This window comes from Primulina eburnea, chromosome 10 (assembly GCF_022965805.1).
Source record: "Primulina eburnea isolate SZY01 chromosome 10, ASM2296580v1, whole genome shotgun sequence".
NCBI lineage: Eukaryota > Viridiplantae > Streptophyta > Magnoliopsida > Lamiales > Gesneriaceae > Primulina > Primulina eburnea.
The window spans coordinates 1,180,657-1,195,981 of NC_133110.1; the positions used below are offsets into that span (position 1 = coordinate 1,180,657).

General features: G+C 35.6%; 3 protein-coding genes across 8 annotated transcripts; all 3 read left to right on the forward strand.

Annotated features, from left to right (window-relative positions):
• LOC140842288 (UDP-glucuronic acid decarboxylase 2-like) lies at positions 1 to 3,682 on the forward strand. Its single transcript, XM_073210056.1, has 7 exons — positions 1 to 741; positions 840 to 987; positions 1,204 to 1,283; positions 1,990 to 2,073; positions 2,152 to 2,226; positions 3,026 to 3,118; positions 3,278 to 3,682. The coding sequence occupies exons 1-7, from the start codon at positions 133 to 135 to the stop codon at positions 3,551 to 3,553; spliced, it is 1,365 nt and encodes a 454-aa protein (XP_073066157.1). The 5' UTR covers positions 1 to 132; the 3' UTR covers positions 3,554 to 3,682.
• A 1,606-nt stretch (positions 3,683 to 5,288) lies between these two features.
• LOC140842289 (large ribosomal subunit protein eL22z-like) lies at positions 5,289 to 6,503 on the forward strand. The gene is made up of 3 exons (XM_073210057.1): positions 5,289 to 5,440; positions 5,526 to 5,777; positions 6,182 to 6,503. Exons 2-3 carry the CDS (start codon positions 5,542 to 5,544, stop codon positions 6,324 to 6,326), a joined length of 381 nt encoding a protein of 126 aa, XP_073066158.1. The 5' UTR covers positions 5,289 to 5,440; positions 5,526 to 5,541; the 3' UTR covers positions 6,327 to 6,503.
• Positions 6,504 to 9,801: 3,298 nt separating this feature from the next.
• LOC140842290 (magnesium/proton exchanger-like) lies at positions 9,802 to 15,260 on the forward strand. 6 transcript variants are annotated; one of them, XM_073210058.1, is made up of 9 exons: positions 9,802 to 9,897; positions 10,657 to 11,101; positions 11,796 to 11,971; positions 12,833 to 12,951; positions 13,018 to 13,175; positions 13,879 to 13,955; positions 14,094 to 14,310; positions 14,411 to 14,540; positions 14,904 to 15,260. In XM_073210058.1, exons 2-9 carry the CDS (start codon positions 10,711 to 10,713, stop codon positions 15,199 to 15,201), a joined length of 1,566 nt encoding a protein of 521 aa, XP_073066159.1. In that variant the 5' UTR covers positions 9,802 to 9,897; positions 10,657 to 10,710; the 3' UTR covers positions 15,202 to 15,260. The 6 variants fall into 6 exon arrangements, with proteins under 6 accessions (XP_073066159.1, XP_073066161.1, XP_073066164.1 ...); XM_073210060.1 differs by having other exon boundaries at positions 10,661 to 11,101; XM_073210063.1 differs by having other exon boundaries at positions 9,812 to 9,897; positions 10,830 to 11,101.
• Positions 15,261 to 15,325: the final 65 nt, after the last annotated feature.

Sequence of the window (15,325 nt, forward strand, 5' to 3'; positions counted from 1 at the left end):
TTGTTTACGTCTTGCACTCACGCGCCGGGGGTCCCCTTTCCCTCACGAAGTAAGCATACATAAGCCAACCTTTTCTCCCTCCATTCAAAATCGACTCATCTGCAGCTTCGCTCCGGTTTTCGAGCTTCATCCATGGCGTCTGAGTTAATTTTCCGAGGTCACGAGCCACATCCCACGAGCGACGCCTACTCGCCGAAGCCGCCGAAGCCCTGGCTGACTGTAACCAGTCCAATCCGCTACGTGCTGCGCGAGCAACGTTTGCTGTTCGTCTTCGTCGGCATGGCCATTGCCGCTCTGATATTCACCTTCACCCCTTCCTCCGATCCCCGCGCGCCGATCCCGGGCCAATTCATTTCGTCTGAGTTGACTCTGACGCATCTGAAGCCGGACCGAGTCATATATCATAACGGCCACCTCTCCACGGGATTCGAGACCCACTCTGTCGGGAAAATCCCGCTCGGATTGAAACGAAAGGGGCTGCGGATCGTGGTCACTGGTGGGGCAGGGTTCGTGGGGAGTCATTTGGTCGACCGGCTTATGAGCAGAGGCGATAGCGTGATCGTGGTGGATAATTTCTTCACAGGGAGGAAGGAGAACGTGATGCACCATTTCGGGAACCCGAGGTTCGAGCTCATCCGACACGACGTCGTCGAGCCACTGTTGTTGGAAGTCGATCAGATCTATCATCTCGCATGCCCAGCGTCGCCGGTTCACTACAAGCACAACCCAGTCAAAACTATTATATCCTTAATCTGATTTCTATTCATTTGTTTGAGCTAATCAATCAGCTTCTCTCAAAAAAATTTCGTCTATGGGATCCTTAACTTCTGGTGCCGCACAAGACGAATGTGGTTGGCACGTTGAACATGCTTGGGCTGGCTAAGCGAGTGGGTGCTCGGTTTCTGCTGACGAGCACCAGTGAAGTGTACGGTGATCCGCTGCAACACCCGCAAGTCGAAACCTACTGGGGCAACGTCAATCCAATTGGTCGGTTTCAATTTATTATGTCATTAAATTCGTTTTTATGGGAATCTTGTGACACCTTTAGAGTTTCAAGATCTAAATACTCGAACAACTTTCGCAACATCCAAATCTTCGTGTTCTGTCAATTGCTATTTAATTTGTATTCTTGGAGTGGTGCATAAAAATCATGATACAGCGAGTGGGGTGGGACCTTACAAGATTGGTTTGGTTTTGGGACAGGTGTCCGAAGCTGCTACGATGAAGGAAAGAGAACTGCGGAAACGTTGACCATGGACTATCACAGGGGTGCTGGAGTTGAGGTATTCTTTACTTCAATCTTATTTTGTCGGTATAATTATTAATTGTATGTTAGGGACGGAGGCAACGGGTTTTGGTACAACAATGGCTATTGGATCGGGTAAAGTGGTACTAATTTTTGAGTGGGTCTAATGTGATATCGTCTCACGGATTCTAATACGGGTCAACCCTACCGATATTCACAATAAAAAGTAATAATCTTAACATAAAAAATAATACTTTTTCATGGATGACCCAAATAAGAGATTTGTTTCGTAAATACGACCCGTGAGACCGTCTCACACAAGTTTTTGCCCAAATTTTTTTATCCGAGGACGAGGTATCATGTTTTGTAGGACCCGACCCATATCGGTCTGGTTATTAGCAAATTATATTATTTGACAAATACATAATATGCTGAGTATACAAAGCATTAAGTTTATACTTACAATGGAAAGTGACATAAAAATAATATTTTTTCATGGATCGTATTGGGTTGGAAATTTGTCTCACACAATTGACTCGTGAGACGATTTGTGTTTTTTTCTTTTATTGTTGGTAATTATTTGAATGGTGATGATTTTGTTATACTATCTATCTTTTATGGGGAAAAAAAAAATTATGACAAACATTTAGAGGTTAAAGTTGGTGGATGAAGTTTGAGTCTTCAACTGTTGAAATTATACGTTAACACGGCCGAATGATAGTAAAAGAAAATGCGGGTGACAGGTGAGGATTGCTAGGATTTTCAATACATATGGACCTCGAATGTGCATCGATGATGGTCGAGTTGTAAGCAACTTTGTTGCTCAGGTAAATTTATTCTTCCCAAACAATATATTTTTTCCTATAATTTAATGGAAGTTGTAAAATATGATTATATTCTCGCAGGCTTTGAGGAAGGAACCTTTAACTGTTTATGGTGATGGGAAGCAAACCAGAAGTTTTCAGTATGTCTCCGATTTGGTGAGCAAATATTTTTTTAAAAAATAGAAAATTTCTTGTCAGATATTATATTAATACATGGCTTTATTTAATCATTTTCATATTTATTTAATGATATATAGCACTTGTAAAATGTTATTTGACAAAACACAATTTGTAAAGAAGGCTTTTTTTCAAAATTCATTTGATTTAATTAAGCGTGTGATGAAAAAATATGGAATTTTAAAGACACCATCACATATTTTTTACTCTTTTGACTTTCCATTAGGGGGCGTTAATGCCATTTGTTCTTATTTGTTTATTGTTTCATGACCATTAGTTAACGTTCTTTAAAAGCTGGCAGCTACTTGAAATCGAATTTGAAATGTGGAAATGGGAAAATTTTTAATTGAATTAATGGGTTTATAGTATCTTGTTTTGTTTTAAAGTCTGCAGTCTAAATGCAAGATTTGACTTTGCCATCTTTCTATCTCCAAATGTGATCGTTCATTGCTTTGAATAGTCCTTTATTTATTTGTTTATTTACTTTAGAGATTAGTCATTTATTTTGTGAACCATTTATTCTATTCTTTTGACTACTCAATCACGCAATACACATTTTTTTATTATTTTTATTTATCACATTTCTTAATCCCTTTGCGGTGGAGAACCCATTATCTAAAAGATCATAAAAAATCTAAAATTTGTGTGGCCTCCACCTGATTGGAAAACGATTGTTTACACACATTTTATTGTTATAAGAATCTTTCATTAAGTGTTCTTTTTCTTTTTAATAATGGCAACAATTATTTTGTTAATATATAAACCATTAAATTGTAAGGTGGAAGGGCTAATGCGATTGATGGAAGGTGAGCATGTTGGACCCTTCAATCTTGGGAACCCTGGTGAATTCACCATGCTTGAACTTGCCAAGGTACGAATAATTTGCTTGCCTCCCAACTATCTAGTAAAACTTCGAGCCAACATTTCGAGTTTGACCGAACCCTTTGGACATTTCAACACAACAATAACACACCACGGATTTGTATCCTATATTAACACATATATTGTGAAATATGTCTGTTGGGCGCAGGTGGTTCAAGATACCATTGATTCAAGTGCAAAGATAGAATTCAGGTCCAACACAGAAGACGATCCTCACAAGAGGAAACCCGACATTACCAAGGCAAAAGAGCAGCTTGGATGGGAGCCTAAAGTGCCGTTGCGCGAGGGGTTACCTATGATGGTCTCAGACTTCAGGCAGCGAATATTTGGGGACCACGAAGAAAATGGAGAAAAAATCTTTAGAGACAACAAAGGAAGTGGAGGAAGAATCTCTGGCGAACACAAAGAAGATTCAGCTTCCTAATAAATCTTATGTCAAAATTTACCTATAGCGTTTTCATCTCCTTACAGGGTAAAAGATAGAGTTACTGTTAAAACTTTGGGATAGTTTTGATTATTCGTGATCCGAAAGAAGCATGACAAATTCACAAAATACTCGTGGATAGAGAGCCATGTGGTACGTACTCAAAAAAAAAAAGTTGGTGAAACGTGAATTAGATTTTCTCCTAAAAATATGTGGATCATATTCATTAAGCATGAATTATATTCAGTGAGCTGTATAAGCAAATCATTTGGTAGTAGCTTGACGAGATTCATGTCGAATTCTGGTGATAAGAAGCCTGCATCAATGGAAAAGGTTTAGGAATGATTAACGAGTAACTCTGAACCAAACAACCATAGGAGGGAACATTAACAGATAAATCTGCATCCGTGAATCTCAACATTTAGCTCTGTTAAAATGAAAAATATCATGAAGAGTTTTGAAAAAGAAACGGCTACCAAAAAAACAAATAAAAATCATTTGGTTAAAGAGATAGGTTTGTGAACGATAGAACGATCCTAGTGTTGGGGAAAAATCCAGAAACTGCATAATCCATCATACTAAATCCATAAGAATTTAACTGAAAACTTAAGTCGAAGCGTACCTGAAGCCATAATTGTGAATTCGTGTCTTAATGTTCTGCGTGATTTGGGGACCATGACCCTTATATATTTAATGTCTATCATTATTTTCTGATATTTCTGTTTCAGTCCATCGTAAAAACTGAAATTACACTTATGTCTATATACATTAAAGCCCCACAATTAATTAGATACATTAAAGCCCAATAACCCGAAACCCGAATTAATCACTTTATTTTATGCTTAACTTAAATGACAACCTACAACGCATTATTATTCACATATAAAACTATTTAATTAAAATTGATCCAACACCTGGGCCTTACCATAATACTGATGGAACGATCCTTGTTAACTGAAAGAGCTTTTTTCTTGCCCTTACCAGCCTTTGGCACCTGCATATGGACAACGATAAACCCGACATATGTAACAGCAATTAGCAATACTACCATTAGAAATCAAAATGCATTATATTAATGAACAATTCAGAATATTTTGCGACATCACAAACGAATTATGGCTCTTCAAGAGTGAAACTAACCTTAGTCCACATCTCCTTAAAGTTTTCTAGAACTATATCGCATTGGCGATCAAAAGCTCACACATGAACAAGAAGCTTTTTGTTATTCCTGCAGTTGATTAGCACCTAGAAGTCGCCAAGAAAAGCTCAAGCGCTCGACCCAAACCAACACCAATCCCCTAGGAACTTGATATTCATCAATGGAAGGTTCAAATGTTGATTTCTGCAAGATGAAGGCCAGATAAAAGAGATGAAAAGCAGCAGTAACTAGTTTGACGTCTGTTTTTGCAAGAGAAACAGCTATAGACGGTAGCACAGAAATATAATAATCCCAAATCCCTGATTCTTTGGATTGCGTTTAGATGGATGAATTTGAAATCAGATTTCGATTATACTTTTATTTATAAGAATGAAATAATTGATGAAATTTTAAATCTATATCTTATTTAGTTATATATTAGTTACACAAAGTAAAATAAATTTTAAAAATACCAATCGGGCCTAAATTTGTAGTTTAGAATAATAAAAGACATTATATAAAACCTTTTACAATGGTTTTTATGTAATTTTTCAAATTCGGGACTCTGGGAAATGGGCCTCGAAAAAGGACAGCCAATTGGGCCCATGAAATTGGGTCTACTTCTCTCTCTTGAAGCGGGATTAGGATTGCTGGTTCCACCATAGACTAATTTGAAGCCCTAGTTTTCATTCTTTCTGTATATCAGAACAGCTCTTACCTGCGCTGCGCATCGTCGGCCGTCGAATCCGGTATTACGCATGTGCCGATACCATTTGCAGTCTCTTTTCATCTCTTCTTGGCAGATTCTAATCTTGTTTGCTGTAAATCTTGCAGGGAACATAACGTGAAGATGAGCAGAGGCGCAGCTGCTGCGGGGGCGAAAGGCGGGAAGAAGAAGGTAACGAGCTATGTGATCGACTGCACGAAGCCTGTTGATGATAAGATTATGGAAATTGCTACGCTCGAGAAGTTTCTCCAGGAGAGGATCAAGGTCGGGGGGAAAACCGGCGCTCTAGGTGATTCTGTTACGGTTACCCGTGAGAAGAGCAAGATCACAATCACAGCCGACAGTTCCTTCTCTAAAAGGTGATTTCATTTGCAGTTGTGATTTTCTTAGTGTATACCTTTTAGGATATGGAATGAGTTTGGCACAAACCAAGATTTAGTTGTTTGTTTGTGGATTGCGTCTGAACTAGAAGATCGTTGTTAATCTGGAGCAGTGTAAATTTATATGCTTGTGATAACTCCGTTTAACTATCTTGAGAAGGTGGAGGACGGTTACTTTGAAACACCAGCCGGAAGCATTTGCAACGTTAATCGAGCAGAAATTTTAAGCTAAATGCCTAAATTATTCTGCATTTGACACACACCGTTGATGTTTATTTGGCTATGAATTATGATTTTGTGATGTGGGATTTTGCTGTTCTGATTTGTCCTTTGAGTCACGTTTTGATCTTGTTTCATATTGGGTTGTTGCTACTTGCTCGCAGGTATCTCAAGTATTTGACAAAGAAGTATTTGAAGAAGTACAGTGTTCGAGATTGGCTTCGGGTGATAGCTTCCAACAAAGACAGAAATGTTTACGAATTGCGCTACTTCAACATCGCCGAACAAGAGGGGGATGAAGAAGATTAAAGATTAGTCTGCTCGGTTATTTGGCTTTGTTAAACTACTTTTTGATTCTAATTTATCGAATTTAGGCTCAATGTATTATGAATTTGCAATTTTGGTGACTATTGTTTTTTGCTTTTTATCTGATATACTTTTTTGCATTTCAACTTTATTTTCAAGATGGCTCTTGTAGCTTATTATAATGATTGTGTTTGTCGTGTCATTAGTCGTTTGCATATACTTTGTTTGTGTAACAACTAAACACATTTGACACAAGTTATTGGCTCTCCGAGATATAGTAGATTGAAGTTGATTCAAACCAAAGTTTTGCACTTTTTTTAGCGAATACTGATCTTACCTGCCCGGTTTAGATAGGGACAGTCGACCCGCCAGATGAAACATTTTCTATTTTCATGTGTAATGTTTGTGCTATATGTTGGTTGGTGCACGGCACTGCCTTGGATTTCTCGGAACTGTGTTTCGGTCTGATTTGGGCTTAGTTTGATCCGTCAAATTCGGGCCAAAATCATGCACGGGCCTATCCCACACTATGGCCCAGGATGACCTTGTGGATATTATCTACGTGTGGCATAGAAAATTTCCCCTGTAATATAGGCCGATCAGGCTCCCACTTTGCTGGGCCAAAACTAAATGTGTTGGAATTGTTGATTTTTCCCCGACCCCTTATGCCTCTCATGTCTTAAATCGAGCTTCAAGTCCAGGCACCCCTCCCTTATGCCTCTCATGTCTTAAAATCGAGATTCATGTACACCTTTGACAGGTACTCACTTTAGGTTACTTCGTCTCCATTTCAGAAACTCTTGAGATGTATTTGATTGAAGTTCTCGAAAGTTGGAATAAAAAATATAATAATTAAATTTTGAGTATAAATACGCCACACTTATTGGAGTGCACTTGAAAAGTTCATTAAGTTTGAAAAAATTCATATCCGTTTGTAGCTTATTTATAAATGATAAATCTGTTAAAGTGCACGTAAATTGTGCAATCTGAACAAATCGATCAATTAAAGATGAAGAACAGAGATGAGATGAACAGCTCTATAGATCAGAAAAAATGAAAAGATGATTTTATTATTGAAGAGAACTAAAACCATTTATTTACAGTGTTCCTATTTATATATGTACAAGAGTCAAACTTGGTCAACTAACTGACTAAAAGACTATAAGACTAATAACATGAGAACACATGACACAGAGTGTAACAAAATCCATGCGAAGGGTTTCAATTTTTCAGAAAATAAGCTTATTTTTCGAATCCAAATGGCTCTATGGAAAGGATGCTCAAATTGTTGGGTAAACCAACAAACATCGGCTTGTTGTCGACAATAACCTTTTTCTAATTAAAGGAGACAGCGAGTACGACATTCTCCTAAGCGATAAGTGTGACAGGTTTGGTTTTTCATTTTCTAAACTCGCGAGAAAAAGTAGTTGTTTAATTTATATTTTTTAGTTTTCAAAAAACTTTTTTAGATCGGGAATAAAGTTGGTGGATTATTTAGTTTTTTTTAATATCATATAGTCTCGTAGATGTATTTGAAATGAAAAATATTATTTGTTATTTTCTGCATAAAAATAATATTTTTTTCATGTTTCGGATAAGATATGATATTTGTCTCGTAAAATTGAGTCGTAATACGGTCGTATAAGAGTTTTTATGTTAAAAAAATATATAATTGTTTTAAAATTTAAAAATATAACATCTTGTATCAATGTATGATATGAAACGATTAATTTTGCAAGTGAGTGAAATAAAAATAACTATTGTATATGAAAGTGGGTTGAAGACTTATTTCGAAACAAATTTATAAAATATTTCGGAATAATTTATTCGTACCTCTGAAACATTGAAAGAAGGAATGATTTTATCCAACAATCACTTGTTAATTATCATTCGTACCGACTAAGGTTTTGTTTTTCGCAAGAAAAGAACCACACGCACTATCAAACAAATGTTGACTTAAAATTCTTTCAAGTCCTTTCGGAAATGGAATTATAGCCACTTGATTTTAGTCATTCCTGGTATGGCTGTGTAAAGTCATGTGTTTCTTGCTTGTCTTACTATTATTATTGCAATGTAATACACGTTAGTCCGAAATATGAGGGCCCTTAAAAATTAATGACCTAAAAAAATAGTTGCGAACGGGACAATATTAGATAAAATGTTGTAGATGATTATTTTTCGGGTAGGAGAGTTTTAAATATCGTGTACCATTTAGTTTACTTTGTTAGGCAGGAGGACATTAAGCCAAACCAAGAATTTTCACAAATATGGAGTGTTGAATAAATATTTAATGTAATTTATCAAAATATTAAATTAATTATCATATCTTATGACCAATTTTCTAAACCTATGTATGGAAAGCATAAACAAACTTATCACAATTCATTGGTTTTTGTATTCTTTATTATGTGAAATAATTGCACAATTTGAATTATTCTGTCTGGTGTGGGGGCAGAAGGAAGATTTGTGATGGCCGAAATAGAATTAATTTTTATTGGACTTTAGATAATGAAAAGAGAAAATCGTTGAAGCACACATTGTACATGGACAACTACAAATAATTGGTTGGTCATCGACAAGACACGAGCCATATCGTTTTAGATTTCGACATAAACTTGTGTGATAGAGTCTCATTGATCGTATTTTATGAGATATTTATCTTATTTGGGTCATCCATGAAAAAATATTACTTTTAATGCTAAAAATATTACTTTTTATCATGAATATCGATAGGTTGACTCGTCTCACAGATAAAAATTCGTGAAAGCATCTCATAAGATGCATACTCTTAGATTTTTCGTTTTCAATAACGAGCTTACGTATTTAAAATAACAATTATATTATGTACTATTTAATTTATTTGAGTTAAATAAGTGATTTATAAAGTCTAGTTTTTTTAAATTTTTTTTTACAATACATATGAACCGAGAAAATCTTTCATAAAAAAACCAATTGAACCGAGTCGACCTAAAAATTTAAGATAGTATCTGAATAACCAAATTGTAAAAAAAAAAAGTAAAAAAAATTAGAAGCTTGGTTTGTAAAATCTATTACAGAACCGAATTAAGTACAAATTAAATTACATTGAAAAAATCAATTTATTTGGTTTGACGTAAACGATAAAATAATAAAATGCGGGATTTTGATGCCTTAAGTAGAAAATCATTTAGTTTATATGTATATATATACATAAGTATTATAAGATAAATTATTAGTTTCAAGACAATAATTTAAGACATCACCAATTTACTTAAAATATAAAAATTTGTGTGAGACGATCTCACGAGTCGTATTTAGTGAGACTTATATCTTATTTGGATCATCCATGAAAAAATATTACTTTTTATGCTAATAGTATTATTTTTTATTGTGAACGAGATCGTCTTACAAGAGACATACAGTAATTGAGTTACTCTTCTTTAATATTTAAAAATAACTAATTAATTAATCTCACAAATAAGTATTTTGTTTTTATATTATTTGAATAAACCCGACGTTCTGATTTGGCTCGAATCCCAGGAGAGGAATGCTTAATGGAAAATCGTGAATGGAAAAGCGCGCTAAAATTTAGGAGGTGATGTTTTCATTTGATGATTGAGCTGCAACGTGTGTTTTTCCTTTTATTTTGATTGGATTAATTTCACTTTTTGATTTGTTCGTTGATTGGGATTGGAATAATTGGAGTGGTTCTCTGACAGGGGAGAGTTGCATTATATTTAGTGGTGACTTTTGGAGACTTGAATGAGATTAATGGTTGCCTTGCGTATTTGATGTCATGTTATATTTTAGTTTGTGAATTTTCGGTTCAATATGCATGACTATGTGCAGAGGAACTGTGTGAGTTTTCGTGTTAAAAAGAAAGACGTGAGATTATACGAGAATCGTACTAAGAAAATCCACATGTTTTACTAGGTAATCTGGCGTGGTTTGTTTGTATACAGGGACTGTTCTGCAAGGATTTCTTGTTTGCCTCGTTGTGTTCGCTTAATCGTGTTAATCATTTGGTTGGTTTAAGGAGCCAACTAGGTGAATGGAAATCATGATAGAAGATGTAATATGTTGCAGGCTATCCCATTTTGCATGAGGCATTAATTCAGTAGAAATTCTCTCTCGAAGTTGATAATTATCTTTGTTGAATTTATCAGATTGAACTACGAGTAAACTGCTAGTTGAAATCTTGTTGAAGTTTGTGCAATACGACCATTAGCTTACTTGGTGTTGCAATATGATGGTTTAATCTTAATTCAGTTTCTCTATTTTTTTGTGTGTGCTTTTAGTTACCGGTGTAATCTTTTTTATGTGCGACATACTTAACAGATGTGTTGTTTGTTAGGCAGAATCATTGACTCTTCTTGGTTGAGTGTGAAATATTGATTACATTAATAAGATGGCCCATCTTAACAACACTTCTGACAATGCACAAGGAGGTTCTCATATCATTGGGCAAGAGAGATGTGCGTTCTATTTTCTTTTCCATGGTGAAACTAAACTTGGCAATGGTTTTAGGGGATTCTTGTATTTCGCCGCTCTTGCCTACTGTTTTATCGGATTAACAGCTATAACGGGCCGCTTTTTCCGGTCTATGGAAAACGTTGTCAAGCACACTCGAGCAGTGCAAGAGATAGACCCTTTCACAAATGTTGAAGTTGTCAAACACAAAAAGGTTTGGAATTACGCCATAGCTGACATAGCTCTGCTGGCATTTGGAACTAGCTTCCCCCAGATTTCTTTGGCCACCATTGATGCTATAAGAAATATTGGAAACTTGTATGCTGGAGGTTTGTAAATCTTTCGAAACGTAAACTTTATGAAAATTTGTTATGGGACTGAATCACCATAGGTTTACTTGTGGAAAGTTGAATCACTTTTTCCCCTTTGAAAATGGTGGTTCATTTTAGCATTTTCTTTGACAGGAATTAATCACGTATGAGATCGTGACACGAAATCTCTGATCTTGCCCTTCCTTTAGGTCCTTTTTAAATTTACCTCTGATTTGTTACTTAATTCTTCATCTCAAAATTTAAGTACAGATTTCAGTTTTTTCGCTGGCTATTCTCACAAAATCTTTGGTTTATCTATAATCATATCTTTCTTTAATGGATGCCCAATTTAGCAATGCCTCACCAACTTTACTAAGATAGAAGTGATTAGTTAACATGATTTTCACCATGGTCATGTTAGCTGTTGTTTTAGTTTTTAGTTCTTACCACTTGGAAGCTACAAGGAAAGTTTTCTATGTATTAGTGAAAAAATTAGGCTGATGCTAATCAGGATTTGTAATATTTGGAATAATAATCCAATGATGGATTAGGAGACATCAAGAAAAAGATTATAAATACAGGAGATATTACTGCAAGTTGTTATGCATTGAATCTCTTTTCACTTTCTTTTATGTGTTGTAACTATCCAGGAGTTGCCTGAATAGATGGATTTCAACTTTACTCATTGTTTTGTTATGAATTTGATTAACAGGCTTAGGTCCTGGAACGCTTGTTGGTTCAGCCGCTTTTGATTTATTTCCAATTCATGCTGTTTGCGTTGTGGTTCCTAAAGCTGGAGAACTTAAAAAGATATCAGATATTGGAGTCTGGCTCGTGGGGCTCATTTGGTCTTTCTGGGCTTACGTTTGGCTATACCTAATTTTAAAGGTCATGCTTTCTTCTCACATTAAGTTAGATTTCTTAAGCTTGAAATTAGAAGTAGATTAAAATATTTGGCTATGTGATTTATTGTAATAGATTGTTGGGGGAAAAAAAATGATTCCAAATACTTGTTCATGTTTTGCCATACTTCAAGAGGGTCGTTGGTTTGTATAATCTAATGCAGGGACAAAATTTGGAACTTATGTAGTATTTGTTAGGGGAGAAGTGTAAACTAAATTTCAATCTGGCTGGGGAGAGGAAAAACCTATCCATTAAAGTGTATTTTCCCTCCAGCTGAACTCGATGTATTCTCTTTACCAAGCATGATGCCTTTGGCGAGATCTGAAAGTGTCACATTTTGGTAGAAAGTTTGTTGTTTGATCGTGTAGGAAGTGTAAAGTTTTGATGCTTTAAGAATTTGGAGTTTGAAGAAATGGAGTGAACAGTTAGTGTACTCAAGTGAGAGAATCGAAGCATTTGATTTAGGATGAAGAACAGAATGTCAATGTCTTGTATGCATATCATTTAATGGAACTTCTTTTAGAAAATAAAAGTTCATAATTTAACGGATGTTTCAATGGTCGTGCTGACTAAGTTTTTCTCATTCAACTTGGTCTAGTGAATCTTTTTAATCTGATTCTAAACCTCTGAAACTTTCATTTTGGTTACTATAACGCTCAAATTTCTGTTTTCATGGATGATAAAATCAGGGAAAAAAAAACAGAATTTTAATGCAGTTAATATTCCTATGGACAATGCTATCCTCTTTTACTCATTCTTTAAAGGAGTTGACATTATTATCAATCATGTTAATTGTTTTCTATATAAGCATAGAGTATTGAAGTGTTGAATACTTAAACTTTGCAGGTGTGGACACCAAATGTGATTACTCTTTTGGAAGCGTCGTTGACAGTACTGCAATATGGGCTACTGCTTACTCATGCCTATGCTCAAGACAAGCGATGGAAATACTTTTCTTTGCCAATGTAGGTCCTTGAATTTGCAAGAGAAATAATGATAAATGTTATTCTTACATCACTATTGTTAACCAGTGAAAGAACTGAGAGGCCGGAAGACTGGGTGCCACCTGAAAAATCTACATACGGTGATGGTCGCCAGCCTCATGAAAAGTACTTGGAAATACTTAAAGATGGTGAAAATAGCAGCAGAACCATTGTTGATATTTTCTCTATCCATGGTGATTACAACCGTAGTTTTTTCTTTTCTCTTCCGTTTTATATTCTTCTGGTTAAAGTTCTTTTAAAGTATATATTTTACTCAAAGGAAATTGATTATCAAAATTGTAGTATTCTACATTGTCGTTGAATTGTAGGCCCTCATCTTTCTGCTTTATCAATTTATAATTTTACCTTTCATGCTTTAGCAAATTAAAAATCCAATAATATGGTCACTGCCAGATTACTAAATGAGGTTTTTACCTTCATATATTCCAAAATTTCTTGTAGTAGTGATGGATTGGCAAATTGATATTACTACCTTGAAACCAATGCCTAAGCGGAAAATTCTAGTATATGATTAAAATTCAAAGAACACTCGTGTAAGTCACTCCCTCATGCCTAAGCGGAAAAAATTCTAGTATACTCCCGATAATGCATATATGTCAACATTAATTAGAATGATATTCAATTCTTACTCCAAGATGCTATGAAACTTGGTGTGAAGAAGCTCGTACCATTACAGTGTTAGGTATGTTTCCAACCGCAGAAAAAGATGGTTTCTCTGTTGTTTATCTGTATGCTGACAATGATGCTGAAGAAAATTGTTTTAAAGAAGTTTTTAGGATGAGTAATTTTCCGCATCCTATTCATTCTAATGCTTGCTTTGCAAAGAATAGCCTGCAGATCATGTGTTTCAAACCTTGATTTATACTGATGTTGCTGAATCCTCTTCAGAGCAATCCCATGAGATGATTTCTGAAAAGAATAACTTGTTTTCCATCTGGAAGGAGCAGTTTGTTGACGCACTCAAGGTACCATATTCCAGCTTTACTGTGCTTGCACATATAGTTCTTCATTTTATTTATTCTAGATGTCAGAGCTATTTTATGGTAATGCTATCCATTGCTATATATACTTTTCTTTGCTGAATATAATCTTTTCCTCAACAGTTGGAGTGCCCGGAATCTAGAAAATTGAATAATACGTGGCTGAGGCTTGCAAAAGGTTTCTGGGGGTTACTATGTGCACCATGGAAATTATTGTTTGCATTTGTACCTCCTCATCAAATTGCTCATGGATGGATTGCCTTCATTTTCTCTCTAGCTTTTATCAGTGGGATAGCTTACGTTGTAACCAAATTTACAGATCTAATCAGTTGTGTCACAGGTTCACATCAACTCGTTATTTTGTCTGCTACAGTAAGTGTTATTTCAGGATCTCTGTCATACATCTTATCCACTGACATAATATGTAATAACAAATGTAGGTATCGATCCTTATGTCATAGCATTTACAGCATTGGCTGCCGGAACCTCGTGGCCAGATTTAGTGGCAAGCAAGATTGCGGCAGAACGACAGCTAACAGCTGACTCTGCAATAGCTAACATCACTTGCAGGTTCTTTTAGTTACTTCATTGTACAATCAAGTTACATTCTAAAACTATCGAGCCTCTAAATCAATCTTTGATTTTTTAACTTGTTTCCAGACTACTGTCTTCTTCATAAGGTCATATTTATTCGGACCATATGCTGATAGTTGGCCTATTTCTTCTTAAATATCCTTGAATGAGTCATTTCATTGTGTAGCCAACGCCCCTTGCATGCTCTTGTTCAATGTAGTTAGTAAGAGCTGGTTTTGTGTGTCATTCAAAGCTTATAAACCATAACAACGACCAGGTCGATGAAAGTTTGATTACAAAATTCATCATGATTTATTATTCATAATTTATCAAGTATTTGTCCTATTTATTTTTATACAGCAACTCGGTGAACATTTATGTTGGCATCGGTGTGCCATGGCTCATCAACACATTGTACAACTACTTCGCATACAAGGAACCATTGCGGATAGAGAATGCCGGGGCGCTTAGCTTCTCTTTGCTAATGTTCTTTGCTACATCTGTCGGATGCATTGGAGTTTTGATATATAGGCGTCTTACTTTGGGCGCTGAGCTTGGAGGTCCAAGGCTTTGGGCTTGGATTACTAGCGTTTATTTAATACTGCTTTGGCTTATTTTTGTTGTATTATCATCTTTAAGAGTTTCAGGAGTAATCTGAGTTTATTTTTGCCTGTCCAAGGACGAAACTAGTTTTGGGTATAATATTATATTATTTGAGTAGGTGTCTTGTGAGACGGTCTCACGAATCTTTATTTGTGGACGGGTCAACCCTACCGATATTC

Excerpts from the sequence above, each read along its gene's own strand:
- LOC140842288 (XM_073210056.1), top strand. The coding sequence starts at position 133 with ATGGCGTCTGAGTTAATTTTCCGAGGTCACGAGCCACATCCCACGAGC. Across the intron at positions 988-1,203 it reads GGGCAACGTCAATCCAATTG|GTGTCCGAAGCTGCTACGAT; the intron begins GTCGGTTTCAAT and ends GTTTTGGGACAG. Across the intron at positions 1,284-1,989 it reads ACAGGGGTGCTGGAGTTGAG|GTGAGGATTGCTAGGATTTT; the intron begins GTATTCTTTACT and ends TGCGGGTGACAG.
- LOC140842289 (XM_073210057.1), top strand. The coding sequence starts at position 5,542 with ATGAGCAGAGGCGCAGCTGCTGCGGGGGCGAAAGGCGGGAAGAAGAAG. Across the intron at positions 5,778-6,181 it reads GACAGTTCCTTCTCTAAAAG|GTATCTCAAGTATTTGACAA; the intron begins GTGATTTCATTT and ends ACTTGCTCGCAG.
- LOC140842290 (XM_073210058.1), top strand. The coding sequence starts at position 10,711 with ATGGCCCATCTTAACAACACTTCTGACAATGCACAAGGAGGTTCTCAT. Across the intron at positions 12,952-13,017 it reads AAATACTTTTCTTTGCCAAT|TGAAAGAACTGAGAGGCCGG; the intron begins GTAGGTCCTTGA and ends ATTGTTAACCAG. Across the intron at positions 13,176-13,878 it reads TATCCATGGTGATTACAACC|AGCAATCCCATGAGATGATT; the intron begins GTAGTTTTTTCT and ends AATCCTCTTCAG.